Below are 21,903 nucleotides of genomic sequence, written 5' to 3' on the forward strand. Positions count from 1 at the left end.
GTGGAGTCTTTACACTTTCAATACTGAAGTGGTTAACAAAGATTTTTGTTTCCTATATTTAAAGTACAAACTTACCTCTCTTAATACGGAATCTGTTATTGAACTCAAGTTCACAGCACCTTCATAAGTCAAATAGTAGAATACATTCAGGGACCTAACAGCCTCTGGCCCTTGCTGTTTGTAGCCAAAAATCAGATCAATCCACTGGTGAAGCTGGCAGGAAACAAACTCACTTTCTAATGCCTGTGAAAAAAAAAAGACAGAAAATACATAAACTTGAGTTTGCCAGTTAGTCATCACTTAGTCATTACTAAGTAGCAGTATTTTTTAATACCATACAAAAATCTTAACAGGTCTACATACAGAACTGTTAACTGTTAGACATTTTACCAAAAATAAGGTCGGCCCTGTGATAGATGGCAGTCTCATGCCCTACTCCCCACTGATCAGATGACCTAGCTTTTAAAACTTTAATAGCAGGAATAAGAAAAAAAAGTCAGTGGAAAGCATTTATGCATTCATGGACAGCTGTTTTTATGCACTTTCAAGATGTAATAGTGGTTTTCTGTGTGATATGCACAGTGAACAATAACAGCATGATAGTCTGATTCTGACAGAGAGATCAATAGACTTGGGGAAACCGAACTAGGGATTTTAGGGTACAAATTATCTAAAATGCTGGAGTATCAAATTGCTATTACTTCTATGAATGTCTTGTATATATGTCTTATACAGACATACACAGAAGCGGTACTATGCTGAATGATTAAGCCACTTTTCTGAAGATACTGTCCAGTTACAATCCAATTCCGAAGACAAAGCATCCAAACAATAATGGATCTCTCATAATGCTATTAGATACAGTACAAATGCATTAAAAGACAACCTAAAAATCATTGTCATCTAAAGAGTTAATTCATCTCGACTGAGTCATTACCAGGATTTGATTCCTCTGCTTTATACAGAGGGTTCAATGTATTCTTATTTGAATGAGCAAGCAAAACAACATAACAAAGTCTGATATTCTCTTCATCTAAGGAAACAAATGGCATTTTCCTTGTAAAGGAAATTCCTAATTCTGAGCAGAGGAAGTTAAAATTAATCTGAAAACCAAGGAAATCACTCTGCAATTTGCACACTAAAATGATGGGTTTGTTTCATTAACCGATGCCTGAAAACAACATTTAAATTGACACATAAAACCAGCAATTGTCTTAATTTGTGTGGTGCACTCCACACAAAAGCCCTAAATATGTTCAAATTAGAGCAAGCTGCTTGATTGTCACTGCAGTCTCATGTCATATTAATGCATGACAAACATTAAACCATACACTTAAATGGCAATTTATATCATTTAAATGTTTACTGCCACACCAGATCATCACTCATTTAAATGTGACTTTCTGACAGCTAATTTCAGTTACTTTTCCTCGATTCACTTAATTAGAACTTTCAATCAAGAAAAGACCTGTACATATCTTTGACATCATATCATTCTTTTTTCATTATTATTTTTATTAGGATACTGAATTGCTGAAAGCATTCTTTAAAATGAATTACCACAGAGTATAGTATCCCTTTGGTTTGTCATATGGAAATACCTTACAACATATACACTTAGACAGGATTTTTTTGTTTTTACTTTTTTCTTTTTTTCTTTTTTTTTTTCCTTTTTGAATTAAAAAACCTCAACATTTAGACACAGGCACACAATTAAAACTATAAAAAACCACAAGCAGGTGAATTAAAAATTAATGATTTCAAAATTGTTTAATAAGATAAAACCAGTCAGGAGTCTCATGAGTGTTCATAATACTACAATGTGCAGCCATAAAATTCTACAGGGCTCAGCAAATGACAATCATAGGAATTAATTTTCTTGCTATGCTGCTATAAAAAAATTAACCCGGAATATGCTTACTGTTATCATTGTAACTATTTAATGACAGGAAAAAATAGCATTAAGGACTTGTGATTATACGTATGTATATAGAGTGTTCAGCGGTGGTTCGCATTTCCCTTTTCTTCAAAAGCTAGATTTGTAATGGGTCAGATTAGCCCCACAAAGGTTTTGGACATGAATAACTAAATGAATATCACTCCGCAATTCTCCTCAGATTAACAGTATATCTAAACATGACTTTTTCTTAAAAAAGCAAAACTAAAACACACCCTTTGCCTTTCCATGAAATGGTTGGGAGCCATCCCAAATTTACTTCTCAAGTTTAACATTATTTTACACTTGTAATTTTACAGATTCAAAAATAGATAATTTTTTTCCCCTCTTAGGCCATTTTAAATCTTACTTCTTATTTGCCTAATCATAACAAAAGCACTAAACAAAAAATTACTACAGTCAGCATCAATACCCAGGCCCCTGAAGGACACTCCAAACATAGCACACAAATTCGAAGACTAATAAGCTTCTCTGGCATTTCAAGTTCACAGTTAAGCTCTTGGTTGGAGGGAAGTGCTTATGCTATGACAGAATCAATGGAGAAACAATAGTTAACAGTCTGTATAGAGATTAAAAAATCAAGTAGACTTCCCAGGAGAACACCACAATGTACCAGGACATGCAATACACTTTATAGCTGCACTGGCATGTACTATTTAAGTATGGGTTCTCCTTAAAAAAACAACAACAACAAAACAAAACAAACAAAAAACCCCAAACAAAATCAAGCCAAATGTCTGAGAACTTGGAAAGTTCCAATTTGCGTAACTATCTAGTCTTTAAAAGGAGGGCTTTAAAAAAAAATAATTAAAAATGCCTCTGTTAGCATTTACCTCTGGCAAAACTAAGCCAAGGGTATGGCATGCTAAGCATTTAGGATTACTTAAGCATACAGGACAGCCAGTGCTCATTAAGGCTCAAGTTAAATACGGCATGCAGTGGTGGGATACTAACATCCTTCCCATGCTGCTCTTAAAGCAAACCAATCGATTGATAGCACTCCCACAGCAGACCAAGTACATCATTTACTGTGTGCTCTGAGGAAAATGTGCAAAACAAGAAAATCCTCTAAAATGTCCAGTGTAATACAGTTATATTCAATCCTATTGAGTTATTGTAGAACAAATCAGTGACTAATGCCCAATTGTTAAAGGATCAAACAAGACCATGAAAAGACTGCCACATGAAGCCACACACAAATTGTCAATTCTGCCCACAGGGACTCATATTAACTTTGACAAACTGTCTTGGGGCTGATATCTGTTTCTTTAATGAGATCTATTAGGCAGAGACTAAAACACTTGAGATATGCTAAAAAGTACAGTATACAGATGTCAAACACAAACACCTATTAGTAACTTCCATTTCTCCATTCCCAAGGTAGACATGCTTCAGACACATCAACAAACAGAAGCTTTGATCTTGTACATGGAAATTTTAGTTTATTCATAAATAATTTTTAAAATGCACAATTTGATGTCACTATGTGCAATCAAAACTACTTCTTCACAAATGACTCTGAAATTCAGTATTTTATGCACATCTTTTTCTGCTCCGTTTTCTGAAAGTAATGAATGGAGATTAATTTAGTGCTTGCAACCAAAGACTACTATCAGTCTAATACTACTACAAATGATTTAGTAAAACATGGTCGGAATGACAAAAACATAAAATCATCAGGTTTGGAAAGATTTTTACTTTTTCCAGTATAAATATTCTAACCATTTTTTATAGTATATTTTCACAAACAATATTATACCCTTGGAATCAAGGTTTGTATCTTTAAAGTGACTAGTATTGGCTTTTGCCCTCTACTTTTCTTTCTGGTTTAGATTATGCAATGACATATCTCCTATGAAATGATGTCTATTAAAAAAGAATATATACTGGATTTGAGATTAGGATATTCCAATGCTGAAATTAGATGAGAAGATTAACTGCATTTCTTTTCACCAGCATAGGTATTTATTCATAACCAAGCTATTCAGAAACAGACCACAGACTTGTCTGCCTTATTCCTATGCTGATTAAAGCAAAGTAATCTTGGAAGCACAGCAAAAGCATGCATGTAACTCTGAAAGACATAAAAGAAGTCCAGCCTATACAAAATGTGGTTTATATAGTTAAAATGAAGCAGAAACTTGGATGAGAAACCAAAATTGCTCCTCATACATGAATAAACTTTCCTGTTCACTCAATTAAAAAAATAAAATAAAACAAAACCCAGAAACCCCAGGAATACACTACATTGGCAAGTAAGGAATTACAAATCTCAAGTACAAATAATTGCCTATTACTTTTAATGGCCTAAATATTTTAATTCCTCTTTGAAGTCAGGAATTTCCTCTGAAACACTAAAAATAATTGAGTCTCCTTTTCTTACGTTCCATTGGAAAAATGTTTATGCATGAAAAGCATGAATTAAGTTTTCACACATTTTTAGCACAAACACAATTTTGACATGGAAAATACTCTTCTTGCACATGACAAAGCACCCATATAACTGCAGGACCAAGTAACTACTTTAAAGTAAGTATGTACCCTGGCTTGCAAGTATGTGTATGCACATACCTTAAAAAAACAAAACAAACCAGCAAACCCAAACAACTGGAATTATGTTTGCATGTGCAGGCTTTCAGACACAAGTTGGTAATGCTGCCTTAACATTGATATATGACCTTTGTAAGTTACAATGAAGAAGGCTGGTTTTTTCAGCCTAATTAGAACTGTTTCAAATTTTCCTGCTAAATATATGATAGAAAGTCCTTTCAACTTTTTTTTTTTTATTCTAGAGTTTCTTTCCATGTCAACCTTGTTCCAATCAAAATATGGTTTGAATTAAATTATTTTGATTCAATATGTGGATCACATTTCACTTCCAAGATTTAAAGTCCGAAAAGGAAAAGTTTAGGCTGCTCAAACAAAGCAAAAGCAGCCACTTTGTGGAAAGCTATTCACATTTACCAAGACTGACAAATTGTTTGTGTGCACCATTAGGTCTAGTTTCTGCAATAGTTGCCAGATTTCCTGTCCTCCTAATAACATATTAACTCTTGAAGTGCTGGCTTTATCTTTTGTGCTATCTCAGTAACCGCTAGTATTTAATAGTAAATTACCAAACACACTTTAACCATCAACACTATTTGATCACATGGGTAGACATCGCAGGAAAAAAAAAAAAGTATGAAAAGCTACTAGAGAGTTACTGAACTCAAGCCTTTCTTGAAGATATCATGAGAAGGAGGAAGAGGACAGCAGACATACTAAGGAGAAAACTTCAAGTTCTGCATGAGGTAATACAAATTTCAAAAGGATGAAACAGACATCAAAAATGTTTGTGTGGTTGCAGGTTTCTAACTTGCTAAGTAACTGTTCCAAGTAAATGCATGCAGTTTTATTTAATGTCTTTTTAATGTGTTTTAAACACAAAATACTTCAGAAAGTGAGCAATCACTTTACAGCTTACATTGTAAGAACCATCTAATTTTTCCTTCTTTTTTTTTTTTTTAATGTGTGAGTTCCAGAAATGTGTTGCCAATGCATTCTTCACTACTTTCATAACCAAAGCTAGCATTTTATTTTATTTCTCTACTTGGTTACCAACACCAGGATAAAATGGAAAAAGAACTCTGGAAAATATCATCTTGATAAAAAGATTTAACTCAGATGCTTTACTGAAGACAACTGATCTTACAGAACAAAGGGTATCAACAATCTGAGAAGCTCAGACCCAGGAGACCTCTGGAAGAAAAACTTCCCTTCTTCTGCTCCTGCTACTTCTCTGTATTTAACAATAAGGTACTAAGTAATAACAAGAAAGAAAATAGTAATAGCGTAACTTAATGAAATTTTGTGGCAAGATATATTCTGCATAAGCAGCATGTAAACAAAAATATTTTGCAATTTAATGACTCAAACTCCTACCTGAATTTATGTAATTACTGCCAAAATAAGAACAAATTAGTGGCACGTTTAGCTAAAAATCTTGAGCACTTTCCCATTGTCTGGTGATTTCTATATTCAGTCTACAACTGTTATTTTGAAGTTTAAATGGACAAGTCAGACAGCTGTTATGTATTTTATAAAATGAAAGCTACATTTCCTTTGAAATTTGGCTTTAATCTCAACTGAAATGTCTATCATTAGGTGCCAGGAATAAAAGATTCAGATTAATATGAAAACTTGCCTTGGAGTGTTCTTAGTTACTCTTTTCATGAAGGGAGTGATCACCCTTAAAAAAAAATATTTCTTCTATCCATGATGATATGAGTATATCCATGATGATCTGCAAACTTGAGAGCACTATTTTAAGGCAAAATTGCTACAACTTACCATGAACAGTATATAGATAAACACAAAAATGTTGCATTTTTGTCTTTAAGTGTCAATATTTACACATCTACCTTGGATGCCAGTGGTGAAAACGTTTACACAGATGTTTATATTTACTCTTGTGAGCAATTCCACAGCTTTCATAGCATTCATAACAACTTAGGTGAAGTAAAGCATCCCGGCTTGCAGGATCTCCAAAGTTACCCATCAGGAGAAGACATAATCATATGGCTGTGAGAATATTTGGAGAGCTAGACTTAGAACCACAAACTTCCAAAGATGACACTGTAATGTAAAGAAACTGAAACCAGGTTAAATAAATCCAACATGGGTCCCAAACCAGTGTACTTACAATGTCACACACTGAGTAAGGGCTGATTTGCCCACAAGGCAAGTAATTGGCATATCCCATTCTCTGAGCGTGCAAACTGGTGCTCAAGAGTTAATGAACTCCAAATTCACATGTTGGCTTACCTCATTTATTCACATATTCCACTGGTCATGGTTATGATAACGCTAACTGCCCTACTCAAAAATAAGAGTGGGCATCACTGTCTCAGCCAACTGACTCCATAAACCAAAAGATGCTTTTCAAAAAGCATACCAAGGAAGGTCCCTTCCTAGTTGTTTGATTTCATCTTAGCCAGAGGTAGAAAAGATACAGAAGAATTGTGACAGGAACAAAAAATAATCAGGAGGTCTTTATTAAATTTCCCTACATGAAAAATAATATATAAAAGCCATAATTAATTACAGTTGTGGAATCACACAAATGGCTATCATTATTCATAAGTGTGGTAATACCGATGTATGTGGCTTGCACTCGTCTGTTCCTAGAGATACACCAAAAAATCTAACCACCACCAGTTAGACCATCACCATTTATCACTACAGATGTGGCTAAAAGCAAGTATTCTTAACACCAGGAGGTGTTGCTGATTTCTCCACCATTTCCACTTCTCTCCACTCCGTCCCTGCACTTTTTGTCCACATTTAAAATGTCTACTACATTGTCAGAGGATTCTCTCATCCAGAAGAGTCAGCAACATCCCAAGGCCAAGACTGCGAATGAAAAACCCTTTGAAAATCCTCACACACAGCACCAAAAGGAGGCAGGAAGCTCTTTCCTCCTTGAAGTTCAGTAATTCCTCTCCCAGTTCCTCCAGCACTTGTTTGCATGCAGACTGACAGCCTGTATCTGGAACCTATTACCCATGGAAACATAGGCTGTTAACCACACAGCTGACAGCTGGCCCAGTCAAATTAGCCTAAATGAAGTTCTACATCGAAGAAAAAAAACAAACAACCAAACACCAAAATCCACAAGATACGACTGTATTTCACAATGCAGTGTTGTGTTCTAATTCAGCTGACCGAGCAGTTGTAGCTGTGCAACCATGTCCATCCTGTGCTGCCAAGCTAACGTATCTTTCCTCTCAGAAGGTTAATGCAGGTATACTGCTTCTAACACTTCAGCTAACTTGAATACTTCAAGCCCAGGGAAGTGGTATCTCCTTGAGCCTTGTCAAGATGATTACAGTTGCTTCCGAATGTCAAGTATTAGCCACAAACTGAATGGTCAGAGTACTACACCCTTCCAAAAGGACATTTGTCACAGTAAACAGTGATTCACCTTTTTATGTTTCAGATTCTTTCCCATTAAGAGAGAGGTGCAAAATACGCACTACAAAACTTCAAGCCATGTAAAATTTGCTTGCCTTTGAGGCTGAACAAGCTTATTCACTGAAGCTAGAAACAGTCAAACACAGAAATTTAGGAAAGTGTTATGATTAGAGTACACTTAGCCAGTCACGGGGGTTTAGCTTACTTACCCTAAATGAATACAGACCTAGCATAACAGTAATGCAATATATGGTGAAACTTAGTGAATACAGTGAAGGTCACGAAGTTTTAGAAACCATCTGAAACATGAAGTTGCATGATCATGTTTATGTGAACACAGACAAACTACATTTGAAACAACTTTCCTGTTAAGTATTAGGCTCAGTACAACCATTCCATTTAATCCTTAAATTAAAGTTTAAGTCTATGTATACCATCTGGTAAATGACAGCACAATACACTCCAAACTGGGAGAAACTAGTGATTTTTTTAATATATTTTACATCTAAACTGCTCATACATTTCTTCCTTCTGATTTACTCTGTAAGCCCTAGAAGTCAACTGTTGCTTTATTTTTGCACTCTGTTTCAACAGCTTGCAGCATTTATGCTGTGCTTTGATGTGTCAGTTGTATATGCAATTCACAAGAACTGTGATGATCAACAAGTATTAAGTATGCATGTAAGAGGAGACAGAAATGGTTGCAAACACATGGTCTTCAAATCACTGCAAATAGCACAAGTGAACATCTTAGAAGAGTTGTAGAGACTAATCTAATTTGTCTTTGAAGCCAGTTCTGGGGGGAAAAAAAATCTAGACAAAATTGTTTAAGATTAAGAAACGGTATGCCAAAAGGTCAAGGAATTTAAAATTTAAAACACAGTTTAGATGCAAGTCAGGCAGACAAGTAACTTCAATTTTTTTGACTTGTCTACTTACTCACAGAATAAGAAGCATTCAAGAGCTTTCGGAGAACAGAACACAAGATTTACAAAGGCAGTTATGGTACCACATCTGAAGAAATCAAACAGTTACAAATAAAGGAAACAGCACTATATCATCACGTGGCACAAATGTGTAACCTATTCGGGCTAACACATATAGGTAAGCGCAGGATTTGCTTTCTTTCGATTATTATGAACAATGAAGCCTTGATTTTTTATAAAGACATTCTGAGTGGTTGCTTAGGATGACAATACAAGGTATGTTTGGCAAGGACATCAGACTCCTTAAAGTTGGCATTTAACTGGACTGACAAAGGAGAATCATTATTTGACTTTAACAGTGACAGAGAAAGGGAGAATTTGTTTAGGAAGGACATTATTAGCTTCTGCATCCAGCATTTAAGAAAAAAAGAAATCAAATCTGTGGAAGATACAATTTGGAAAATGAAATGCTTTTTGCAAATTTGCCCAAACACAGCAGGTTCTCATCTAATATGTCATTCTGGCATATGTGCTAGGCAAGCTATAAGGAAGTCTGAATCCAGACAAACTGGTGATCAGGATGGTTCACCTTCTATCAAATACCTTTGGACAAGAACTTCCATAGTCTCTGATTAAGGAGGACACTGCCCTCATCTTGCCTGTCACGCCCTGTCCCACTGTATCCCACGGGCTCCCTGGGAGCAGCCTGGCTAGCGCTAGAATTTGTGACAGAACAAATAGCTTTTAGGAGTCAGGTTCAATGCTTGAAAGAAATCAGACTGAAAATGGATTATATTTCTTTTATTTCTTCTTACTTTTTAAAATGTCCACCCCTAGAAAATGCAAAATCTCTTTTTTTTTTATTCTCATTTCATTATGCATTGCATGCTGAGTTTCAACTAGTTCTGCTCATAATGCTTTCTTGCAGATATTTTAATTTCTTTGAGATTTGATTCCCTTGTTTCATATAAACCTGTTTCAAATTTCCACTATGACAGCTGTACACAGAAAGGCAAGTGATACAGTGAGTATATTGAGCATGCTCAGGAAATCAAGGTATAAACACCTCCAAGCGCAACAGACTTTCTGTAGCAAGTTGAGAGCAAACTTTTCATAACCTTTATATTACTCTGCCATGAACCAGAGTGGTTAGGTACAACCTGTTAGTGGGAACAGTGTAGGAAATAAATATTGTTAATGTTCAGAGGTTATCTGCTGAAAAACCGTATGATCAGGTATTAACATTTTAATGAATTAAATTTTTCAAGTTCTAAGCTATGTAAGATGCTAGAAAAGCCTAGCATTTTCCCTTACATCAACCATAATTTTTTTCTTCATAGAAGATGGCCTAAACCCCCCTAACATTTAGAAATAAAATACAAATATACTGCAATAAACCAGTGTTTAACTTCCATCTTCCAAACAGACATTTAATTCAGAGGCTGAACTCACAGAGACAGCTCTTGATGCTTACAGGGCGAACAAGCAAGCATCTATCTATGGCATTACTTCCCATTATTGAAAAACAAGTATAAAGAAAAAAATATAAGCCCACAAACCCAACACAATGTTAAACAAAGTTTCAAATAGCAACAACCAAATTACAAGGTTTTACTCAACATTCTAACCAACACTCCTGGACTGACAAGGGTTACACTAATAGATTACTTTTTTGAATAAACCCCCATACCTGTGGCATGGAGCTCCCTTATCCAGAGGAAGATCAGCAGAAGGACGATGCTATCATGTCCTTGTCTCCATGTTCATAACTGTAAGGGCCTGATCGTACCCGGGAATACCGAAGGTCCCCACAGTTCCCCCCCACCACAACCACAGAAGTGGTTTAGATACCTAGTCCGATCTGTATAACCTAAGCCTGAAGTTCACTTATCACAGAGCATAAGGGAAATTTACACTTTTTTTAGAAGTCCGTATTTTCAATCCTACACTTTCCTTAGGACAAGATGGTTTGTGCTTTTGCATTTCACAAACGGCGCGACTTCTAGGCGTTTGCGAATAGGAGCATGCCCGGTTTCCAGCGCGGCCGCAGCGGCGCCGAGCCTCTTGCTTCCCAGCGCAAGGAAAAGGCAAGCAGGCAGGGAAGGGTTAACTGGGGCCGGAGGAGGGGAGGAAGCGGCGGCGGGGCACGGGGAGGTAACCGAGGAGCAGATCCAGAGCCCGACGTGGAGAGGCCTCGCTAATGAGCCTCAAGTACCCTGCAGTGGCTTTCAAACCTAACGGGCTTCAAGCGGTGCCACCCCGTGACAGAGTACTGCTGGCCATACGGAGAGGGTGATTAGAATAAATGACTGGAGTAATTAACTCTGATTGGAAACCACCTGACTGGAAAGAGAAGCTAGGAGCTGTTTAGCTGATAGGTCTTCTGGTAGAAAAAGGAAGCTTTCCTTTACTCCAGTGTTTGTATGTGCTAAAAGAGCTCTTCCTTTCAAATAGGTATGTGGTGGCACTAATGAAAAGCAGCTTTCATTCAAGGGCCTTCCCATTCATCCTGAAAGGGGGAGAAAAGAAAAGCTTCAAAGTAGAACTAATTTACTTCATCCAAACCCCACTTTGGGGAGCCCGTAGGTTGTATTAACACCGGAACAAAATATTGGTTAAAAAAAGAATACTTTTTTCATAGGAAGTTTAAACATTTTAAAGACACCTGCAAGTTGTTGGTTTGGATTTTGCTTTTGTTTTGGGGGGGTTGTGGTTTTGTTGTTTGGTTTTATGGGGGGGGGGGGGGAGGTTTGTTTGGGTTTTTGTTTGGTGTTTTATTTTTACTACAACTATTAAGTCCTTCATAAAGACATCCAGTCTTTGCATTTTCTGTTTTTCACGCCTGTGTTGCCAAATTGTTTCCTCTCTGGCTGAAAACTTCATTTTTTTGCACTATGGAAAACAGCAACAATTAGATTTTTTAATTTTTATTTTTTTATTAGAAATAGGATTGGCAATTTCCAGCAATCCTTCGGCAGGAAACATATTCTGTGCACAGTGGCTTTCTCTGCCACGCTATCTAGCCACTTTATTTTACAAAGCAGAATTACAAAGAGTGAGGGCATTACTACCTGCTGTTTTACAAGCAATCAGCAATTCATTGTACCAGTGTTGTCCTGTACCTGCTGAGTAAATGCTTTAAAAAAGTTCCACTAACTGCCCAGTAACAACTACAGTATAGTAGCAAAAGCAATTCACCAAATGTTTATACTGAGCCTCTGATTTATTTGACAGCTTTACGCCTTCAAGACATGATATAATTAAATGTTTTGACAATAAAACAAAAATTGTATAAATTACAAAGTCGTTAAAGATGTACAGTATCTAAAATTAAAACATAGTGCAGCTATAAAATATGATTTCTGAAATGCTCCTATGAAACAGATGAAATGGATTTAACTTTTAAAGAGTGATTTTTTTATCCTTAGCCTTTCTGCTACTGTATTAAACTTATGCAACTAAAAAATTCCTAATTTAATCACCATATGAATGTGGTTCAAGATCAAAAATGCCATTTTATGTTATTTTTAAAGACAATGAAATCATCACTTAAGCAAAAATGATGGACCTAAAAATGAGACTTTCCAAAGTTAAAATACTAAGCAGTATCTTAATTTATTGTGTGAATTGTTGTTATTTTGAATGTTTCAAAATAGAAATCAACAGCTGCCACGATGTCTTAGGGGACAACTAACACACTATGATGTTAATCCCACCCCTCCAAGGCACTCTGGTTCAAGCTTCAGCCAACCCTTTGTGCCTGCACAGACAAGTGAGATGCAAGTTGGCACCTCCTATCATAGAGAAATGGGCATATAATGCATGCAGAATGCTGAAAATGGGGTTCAGAAGGAGAAAAACTAGCTGCTGACTATGTCTGTGCTCACGCGGTGACCAAAGAGAACAGCAGGAATCACTCTTCATACTTAAAATGAAAATGAGCGTGTTAAAAATTTGGATTTTAAAATTGAAACAAATGTCCCTAAGCTATGGTTGCTCACTCCAAGGTCAGTTCATATTTTAAAATGGAGTTTAATTATCATTTTTGGTAGTATGTATATAACATGTGAGCTTATAGCTAGACTTAAAAGCTAATTGTTTAAACAATGTATAATTATATAACCATTATTTAAACATTAAAGCCTTTAAGCAACTATGTGAAAACATTTAGAATCAACTTTGTAATGCAGCTGAAGAGCACTGTTGTTCTAAAGGAAACTGTAATCCAGCAAAAGGTAACAATGACCAGTTGTTTATAAAAACCACTGAAATGTTTGGGAACTAGTTCACATTCTCATGCTATGTTTATGTTTCCATTCATCATCCTTCTCCTTGAGAAGATAGCTCAGAAGGAAGAAAGACTAGAGAACAAAATTTTGTTTAAATTACACATGCAGACATCAGGTAATTTAACAACTCGAGACAAAAAAAGGATGCCTGTGTATAGCTAAAATCATTATTGCATTAAATCATTTTCTTCCCTCTTTTTCTCTCTCTCTGAGGGACCCATCCTTGCAGTGTGGTTTATATTTATGGTGTATATTCAGCTTTGCCAAGAACTTCTAGCTCACAAGTGAAGAAATGGAACCAGAAATACAATCAAAATGTAAGAGTATACCATGTATAAATGTTACTGCAATCTTGCTAATCAAAGAACAGACCTGATCTTTGCTTAAAATGTGTATCTTAATGATCAACTCCCAATCTCTTCACACTCCTCTTCCATCCCATTGTAACAACACAATACAATATTATGTCCATAGAAAATAAATTGGTAGTGATGGGACAATTTCAGGACTGGTACAGTGGGCAAATGGAAAACAGTTATTCATCAAACTGTTTATTAGGATGATTATATGACTTAGTCACTTATGCCTGTGGTAGACTGTATTTTTGAACAGAAAACTCTTCTTCTGCCCTACACTCATAAATTACTGAGGCCACATTAATTTCTGTAATATGGCTAACTGAATGTGGTTTTCCTTACACCTTCATTGAAGAAGACTCAAGAAGTAACTATTTCATTAAATCAGTTGTTTGGGTTTCAATTCCAGATTTACTTACATGTCTGCCAACTACCGTGGGTTTTGAAATAAATGATTAAGGAAACTGTGAGAATCAAAGTAAAAATAGATAGCACTATTGGAAAGAATTTTATCTTAGTCTTATTTTCTACTTTATTATTGCTACAAGAAATATCTGGGATGACAACGAATAGTCATACTTGAAAAGTGTTTTTTTTCCTCTGAAGAACTGAAAAGAGATTTCCTGCCACACAAGGATCAGACAGATAGGGTACACTTGCTTACTACAAAACTATATGAAGTAAAATTAACTTTTTAACTGGTCCTATGGAATTATTACTGTATTTAAATCAGGCAGTGGCACAGAGGATGAGTAGTACTTGTTGAGTACATCTCTCTTAATGCAGAATGCTCCAAATATTTATTAATGTCATATTAGCGACCATTTGTTAACCCCTCAGTTTACAATGCCTTCAATTCTCCAGATACTTTTTCCCCCCTGGATGTCAGTAAATTCAAGTGAACATCAAAGTAATGGGCATTTATGCAGCCAACCCATGCAGGTGGATTTTTTCTACTGAAATGTAATAATAGAGTGTTTTTTATTACCTCTTTTAGCCTGCATGCACATATGCTAAAATATGTTTGGAAACATTCTCTATATAATACAAACCTTGTTGTTGTCACTCCACCTAAAAAAAGTTGTAATTTGCTTTATAAAATAATTCCTTGTAAAGTTTTCGATTGAAAAAACCCTTTTCCTGTCTCTTTCAAAACAAACTTCTATTATAGCAATACTGGGAGCCTGTTCCAGGGATCTGGTGACATGGAAATGCATGCATGGAAAAATTCTATCTTGCTCAGAAATCTTTTTGAGAAAGTCAGGATTCACCACTTGTCCTAATGCATATTACCAGCTATTGTAACATGCAATATCCACACCTATTTCACATTATAAATGAAAGCAACTAGGATGCTGGATTGGAATCACTGGAAGCTATATTCAATAGTCCCCTTCTTATAAAAGCTGGAAGCCCTGTTAAATTTGGCTTGAATGCATGTACCTATATGGAGGAATCTTGAAACACTGCTTAACTGTCCCTGAAAGCATAATCAAGGAAAATTTTCAGTGACTTCACGTAATGGCCTTGCCACTGAGATGACAGAATTTGCTAGGTATATAATTTAATGCAATTCATGCCTTAAATTCTTGTAAATCAGTTACATTCATCACCATTTTTACTGGAACAACCACCCTCTCCAATTTCCTCATATGTAGGCAAACAATAAAATCACCGGCACCTTTCCATGGACAAGAAGTGACATAGAAAAAGGCTTGTCTATGTCTGTGTTTCATTCTTTTGTAACTAACCTGGTCTGTATTCATAATTTTATTGTGGCAATGTTGCTGTTATTTTATTCATGAAGTATTTCTGGAAAATTTCAGTCTCTTAATGAGAACAAATGTATCAAATGATCCCACACCCTAACTCATAAGGAAACGAAAATTGCAGCTATTGAGGTATAGTAACCTGCAATGTTAATAGAAATGACAGGCAGAGATTCTGCTACCTAAAATCTTCCTCAAGTTTTAAAGCATTTAAATCAATCCCCTGTTCACCAATAAAAACAAACAAAAAAAACACAACTAAATAGCCACTTTAAAAACTAACAGAATTAGTAATAAAAATCTGAGAATTGATACTATAACAGTCAGAATCACAAACACATTTCAGAGAGTTCTCTTCCGTGGTTTTTTGTAAATTCATTTTAGCTTGATCAAGTTCCCCTCTTGTTATTTACATATTAAATGTATACATGAGAAATACCTCCTTTAAAATGTACATTCATAAAATCCCTAGGCATGTAATCACAGGAACTTCTCATATAGTAAACACTGTAGAAGGCTTTACATATTTATGTCACTCGTGCACTGTATTTATGCTAAACAAGCCATTTTGTTTTCTTTTTTACAAAAAATACACCAGGCCACATTATAAAGATTTAGCATAGCACTACAGAAAATAAGGGAAATGTGCTATGATTTATTAGCCAATTAAATGCATAATTACTAATTTATCCTTCAAATTGTGTATGAAAAGCCTCTTTTTTTTTTTTTGCTGAAATGGAATTTCTACTGTATGGTGACTGGCAATACTAAGAACTTTAAAAGAAAATGTTCAGCTTTGTGTCTACACATACATAGACAGAGAGAAGATGCTAAACACTTTTTACCTGCAAAAATAAAAGTTTGTGTGTGGAAAAAATCATGATTATCAAGACATGACAACAGTTAAAAATGTATGGTTTCATATTTGACCTAACTATATCTGTTTCTGCCCAAAACTGAATGGTGAGATGTTGCTAAAACATTTTCCTGGACATTGGAAGACAGAAATACTAAAATGTAAAAGGTTCTTAAAATCATTTTATGGCTTGGGTTTTTGGTGTTGGTTTTTTGTTTTTTTTTTTTTCCTTTGTTTTTAAGCATAGCAATTATCTTATTGGTCCCGTGCAGAGGATACATGTAAGAAATTCAATATCACACCCTATGCACAAAAGGAAAAATAAAGGTGCTCACAGAAAAGAGCTTCCTTAAAAGCTTTTGACTTGGTTATAGATAGATATTTCATCAGCTGCCTTTTGGTTTAGCATTTGTTTGCCAGTCATTTCACTGCTACTAGATGATGACATCAGAAAACAACGTTTAGTATTTAGTTCTGCACAAAACTTGTGTGGGCAGTATAAAAGCACACAGCAAAAAGCCTTCAAATTAAGCAAAGACTAGGAATTGACAATTACCAGTAGCAGAAGTGATGAAGTATGCCTAACTAGGCAAATGCAGCAGAACACATTATCCTCTGTCACGCAGAAATCCTGTCTGACCAGTAATTACGATCTATGGAACTGGGAATAAGGAGGAAGACACAGAAACCTTCATTGCTCCAGTAAGTTTGTACAACGAAACCAGGAGGAAGAAGAGGGGCTACACCGTCAACCCTCACAAGCCACAGTTCGTTCCTTCCAGTCATACAAGAGTTAAGATTTGAAAGAACTTTATAAAAATTTTGGACTTCAAAATATGGTATAATTTTTATTTGCCTAAGAAGATTTGAGGCTTCAGAGATGATATTTTCAACCTTTTATCCACAAAATTATAAAATTTCTTTAGAAGCTATTATAAAAGCTGAGATTCCTGCAAACTAACAATTTTGAGAGCAGCAGCTTAAGGAAAAAACATAAACTGTGGCAAAATTTAAAGTGAGAAAGCCTCGTTTATTGGAGAATAAACACAGAGAGATCTCAAAGAAAAAAGTTTACTGGAAACTACAAGTAAAAAGGGCTTGTAGACTACTATATAATCTAACGATCCTTCTACATAAAACAGTGGGGGGTTCACGTTATACTGAGTGAGATGTATACTAACGAACATTTTCAAAGGACTTACAGCTGCTGGACCTCTCGAGGGAAACAAACTGTTTAGTACACCTAGTAAAAAGCACGTAATCAATAAAAATATGAAAACAAGCAACTAAGTTCACATTAGGCCTTACATTAATCTCGGCACACACAAGGGTATTAAATGCAAATATTACCAATTGTGAGAATTCAAAAACTTGTTTCTGTTATAAAGGATTTCATTGATTCCATAAGTATAGCAAGCCCCTCCTTTTTTAATACCTAAATCCTAAAGACTTCCCCTTTAGAAAATTCCTAAGTTTGAATTTTGGCAAAACTAAATCAAAACCATGCCATGTGGTCACTTTTGTCCAACTGTTCAAAATAACTCCATATCCCTCTCATTAGACACATCATAATGACTGTTACACTTAAGGAACAAAATTGCTCTAAGAAGTTAAAGTATAATTTGCACACAAATATCTATAATATCCATCATACAACTAGCAAAATTAAAGAAACTAAAAGGATACAACAAGGAAAGACTCAAATACCGATGGCAAACACAGTTGTAAAACTCCTGAGACTGATCTGTGGGTTTAAAACTTGTGTGGGGGGTTTAACTCATGTAGGAACACAAGCATTTAAAATACTGAATTCAGATTTTACTTTTAACTCTGTTCTCTAAGGAAATAAGACTTTGGTGCTATGTTCACTGACTCCCACCAAGAGAAAGCCAGGCAGTACGTATCCTTAGTATCCATTTGGTAAATACAACATTTGGTTCTATCTAGTGAGGCAGCAGATGCCCACTGGCCAATGCTGCCAGCCACCAAAAGCTGTGGTGCTTCTTTAGTTGAAATGTCATATGGAATTTTTGGGAGAAGCTGAAGTTGTTGCTAAGGGATGAAGGGTAAGAAGCAAAGGACATATATACGTAGGAAACCAGGCTTTGGCACAACAATAATTTCCAATGCTATTTTGAGAAAAGTATGAGATAATGATGGAGATCTTCAGAACACATACTCAGGAGTTTTTCTTTAAAGTTGCTTATAAAAATATATAAGTATACCTGTTTCTTTAGTACTTATTTTTAAGTACTTAATCATACAAAAATAATTTTTGTCTTTTTAAATGTAGTTTATACAGATTTCCATTATTCTGACTTATAAAAAAGAACATAAATTAAACCCAAGAAATTACATGCAAGTGTTATTATTAGAGTTAGCAAAATACACTGACATATTTTATGAGTTACTGTGTATTACAGCTTTCACCTTCCTAATTAGCTTCAAAACTGAAAATGTGCAATATATTTAATTAAGTAAAAATAATATGGCCATAGATGCTAAAATCATGCTTTTAAAAACCACAATGATTCATGGATTTTGGTAGGCAAAACTAAACTACAAAAAAATCTTTACATGTTCCTTCAAAAGCTGAGCAGAAATCAACTTTTTCTCTCTATATTCTCACAACCCACGTGTGTCACTTCAAATTCCAAATCCAGATTTTAGAGAGAATGTACATGTTTTTAGGACTGCTACAGTGCAGTAGGAAGCTACTGTTCCTATGTATACTTAGTATGAACCAGTCCCTGAAACACTAGCTGAACATAAATTAAAAATTTTGTCATGAATTTTATTTCACTGCGGAATCTCCATTATTGAGAACAATGGGGTACAAAGCAGAAATCCACCAGACATTCTTACACTGCTTTGTGAAATTTGGCATCCATCAGTGTCATATAAAGCACATTAAAAAAGCAGCACTACCAGTTTTAGCACAAATATTTAAAGCGATTCAGTATAAAGTTTATGTCCAAATAAAGTCTACTAATATTCAGTAAGCAGTGGTGCAGCTGCATTAGCTCATGTAATGTTTCACACATGGAAACCAAGATGCAAGATTACCTCATTTATGGTAACACTCATAAACTACACAGTACACAGTAAACATGTCTACCCAGCAAATTAAAATATCACTGCACTATGCAGCAGCTGAAGCTATCCAGAACCTGTTTATAATCCAATAGAAACAGAAATTTGTCTTCAGTTCTAGAAACAGGGGGAGGGGGCGAATCAAAGTCTAAGTAAAATAAACTGCACTGCAAGTGTCAGTTGCCCCAAGACTTCCTGCTTCCCACAAAAGACATGCACCCATTCTGGAGATCAAAGGTCATAGCTTTACAATAGAATACATTGTAAATAGGTTTAAAATAATTGAATACAACTGCAAACCAAGGACTCATTTATAGCTTGCTAGGAAAAAAAAAAAAAAAAAGCTGTTTTAAGTCATTCCAGTATATGAACTGAAACCTGCATTATAAAACTGCATCTGCTTCAAAACCACCAGATCACCACCTGCATACCAGTTGGATTTGGTCATTCCACAGCCATCTAAATAATGAAATGCTTTTGAGTAAATTACATGCCACCGCTCTTATGATTATCCTCTGCAGTGTCTGGAGGAGCTCTAAAAACGGCCATACCTGCTGCCAAGAGGCTAGGTGCTCAGCAGCTTTCCTAGGAACCGAATCTCGTTCCTAGGGAAGTAACAACCACTTATTCTTTCTGTAACAGCATCAACACAAGTGCTGTAAATATTCACCTGCGAGATGATTTATTTCTCGTGCTGTACTAATCAAATTGAACTTACTTCTTACACAGCTGTCTAGTGGCTCAGTACCTGGGACGGTGACTGCCTAACCAGGAGAATGGCACAACATTCTTATCCATTCTGTTGGCTTGCAACATCCAGATTTATGTGCTCCAAACAAATCAGCGGTTAGCCTGTGTCTGCAGGCATTGCCATCATGTCACATATGCGAGTACAAAACCTGAAGTTAGAGATCTGATGCTAGTAATTTTTATCTATTTGCTCTTTTGCCTTTTTTTTTCATAATCAATCTCAACATTTGCTAAAGGAGTAACCTATCAATTGTAGATGTAACCACGTATTCCTCTCCAATTTGACAAACTCATTTTTATTCAGGAACAGAAAAGGCCTCACTTCTGGCCTGGAACAACTTGAAAATTGCTTGGAAAATGAACGTGCACAACACACACCTTACAATTTATTATAGCTATTTTTGCAGACCAGAGACCCATTCACAATTTACAATCAGCACTATTTTACAACCAAGCAAAGCAACTATGTCATACAGGTCCACATTCAGTATCAAGTAAAACCTTTAGAATTATGACAGTTAATAAAAGCTCCTGTAGCTCCTTACATGTCCAAAACACTGCTCAAGTTTTAACAGGGTAATCCTGTGAAAACTATCACTTGGAAGTTATGTTTACTAGGGCTTATCTGACATGCAATCTGTCCTATATTAGTACAGCTCAAATACCCTCCTTCAGGGCATAATAATTTTGGAGGTTTGTTGGGATTTGTTCATATATTTGCTATCTCACCAGGATTAAAGGCAGGAAATAATTCCATGATATTTACTTATCTCTGTTGTTAACCTTAGTTACCTCTATTAGAATAGCAATTATATCAGTACAAAACCATAATCACTAGCTACAGCAAAAAGACAGTTCATCAGAAGACTGAACTGATGCTCATTTTAACAATAACACATGAACAATTAACTACTGCCACTTCCTTAAATTAGTGGGTTTCAACCTGTGGTTTGCAGATGCCTTTGGTCTATGGACTACTTCTAAGAGATCACAAAGGGTAATTGAGGAAATTCCTGGCTTACTGTCAGCTGGCTTAAATTTGGTATACAGGAAAATGTACCTTCAATAGAAAATTGTATGGGGTCCCACAAAAAAAAAAATGTGCTGGAAAGTCACTGCCGTAGATCTTTTCTTCTGCAGCAGAAACAGACCTTGGAAATTTTAAAACAGTTCTGATCTCTCAACTGCTGCTGGCAAAAAGTCTTCCTCACAAAACTGAAAGTCTGAAACTATCAGCAGTTCCAGAGTATTGTGATTTCTGGTGGAACATTCAGCTTTGTAGGGAAGGTCTGGCAGATTCATTACCTTTTTCAGTTCCTCTCTTCTGACAGTGTTTGTGGCTGTTAATAGAAGCCTACAGAATACTTCTAAGCAATAAAATAGATGTCATCCAAGAAAACACATAACTGACAACCTAAGTCTCAGAGTACCCTCTTTTGCCCTGTTAACACATTACTTATTCTGAGCGATAAATTCGAGATCCATCCATCCAAATCCAGATCCATCCGCCCAAATCCAGATCCATCCAGATCCATCCAAAACATCCATCCACTCTCACCTAAAGTTAATTTCTGGTCTCTCTTGAAATTTCTGAAAACCTGTAACCAATTCTTTCCCACCTTATTCCACCAAAACAAACCAACCTCACATACTCTGTAAGGACAAAAACAGTAATAATTGAAAAAATCTACCAAGCCATATTTACGTATGTTTTCTTGTACGTCTAACCCACTATAGGTTAGTAAGTTGAGCACTTAAGTTTAAGAGCAAGACACGGGAAATGTCATATGCAAGATGAAATATGATTTTAAAATTATCAGAAATATACCTTTGTCAGATTTTGGATATTTGTCAGTTTTGTCAGATATATATCTTTGTCAGTTTTTTGGAAATGTACTTTGTTAGCACACTGGCCTTCAGAGCAATCTTCCCTTTCCCTCTAATTTCATGGA

At 35.7% G+C, this 21,903-nt stretch overlaps 1 protein-coding gene across 3 annotated transcripts in view; it reads right to left on the reverse strand.

The window, feature by feature from the left end:
• LRBA (LPS responsive beige-like anchor protein) overlaps window positions 1-21,903 on the reverse strand; it is a 401,889-nt gene that overhangs the window by 57,786 nt on the left and 322,200 nt on the right. For all 3 annotated transcript variants that reach the window (XM_065688455.1, XM_065688463.1, XM_065688444.1), the window contains exon 48: window positions 76-243. In XM_065688455.1, the coding sequence (XP_065544527.1) occupies window positions 76-243 (168 nt within the window). The remainder of the gene's footprint in view (window positions 1-75; window positions 244-21,903) is intronic.

Source organism: Lathamus discolor, chromosome 1 (genome assembly GCF_037157495.1).
Source record: "Lathamus discolor isolate bLatDis1 chromosome 1, bLatDis1.hap1, whole genome shotgun sequence".
In the NCBI taxonomy this organism is placed as follows: Eukaryota; Metazoa; Chordata; class Aves; order Psittaciformes; family Psittacidae; genus Lathamus; species Lathamus discolor.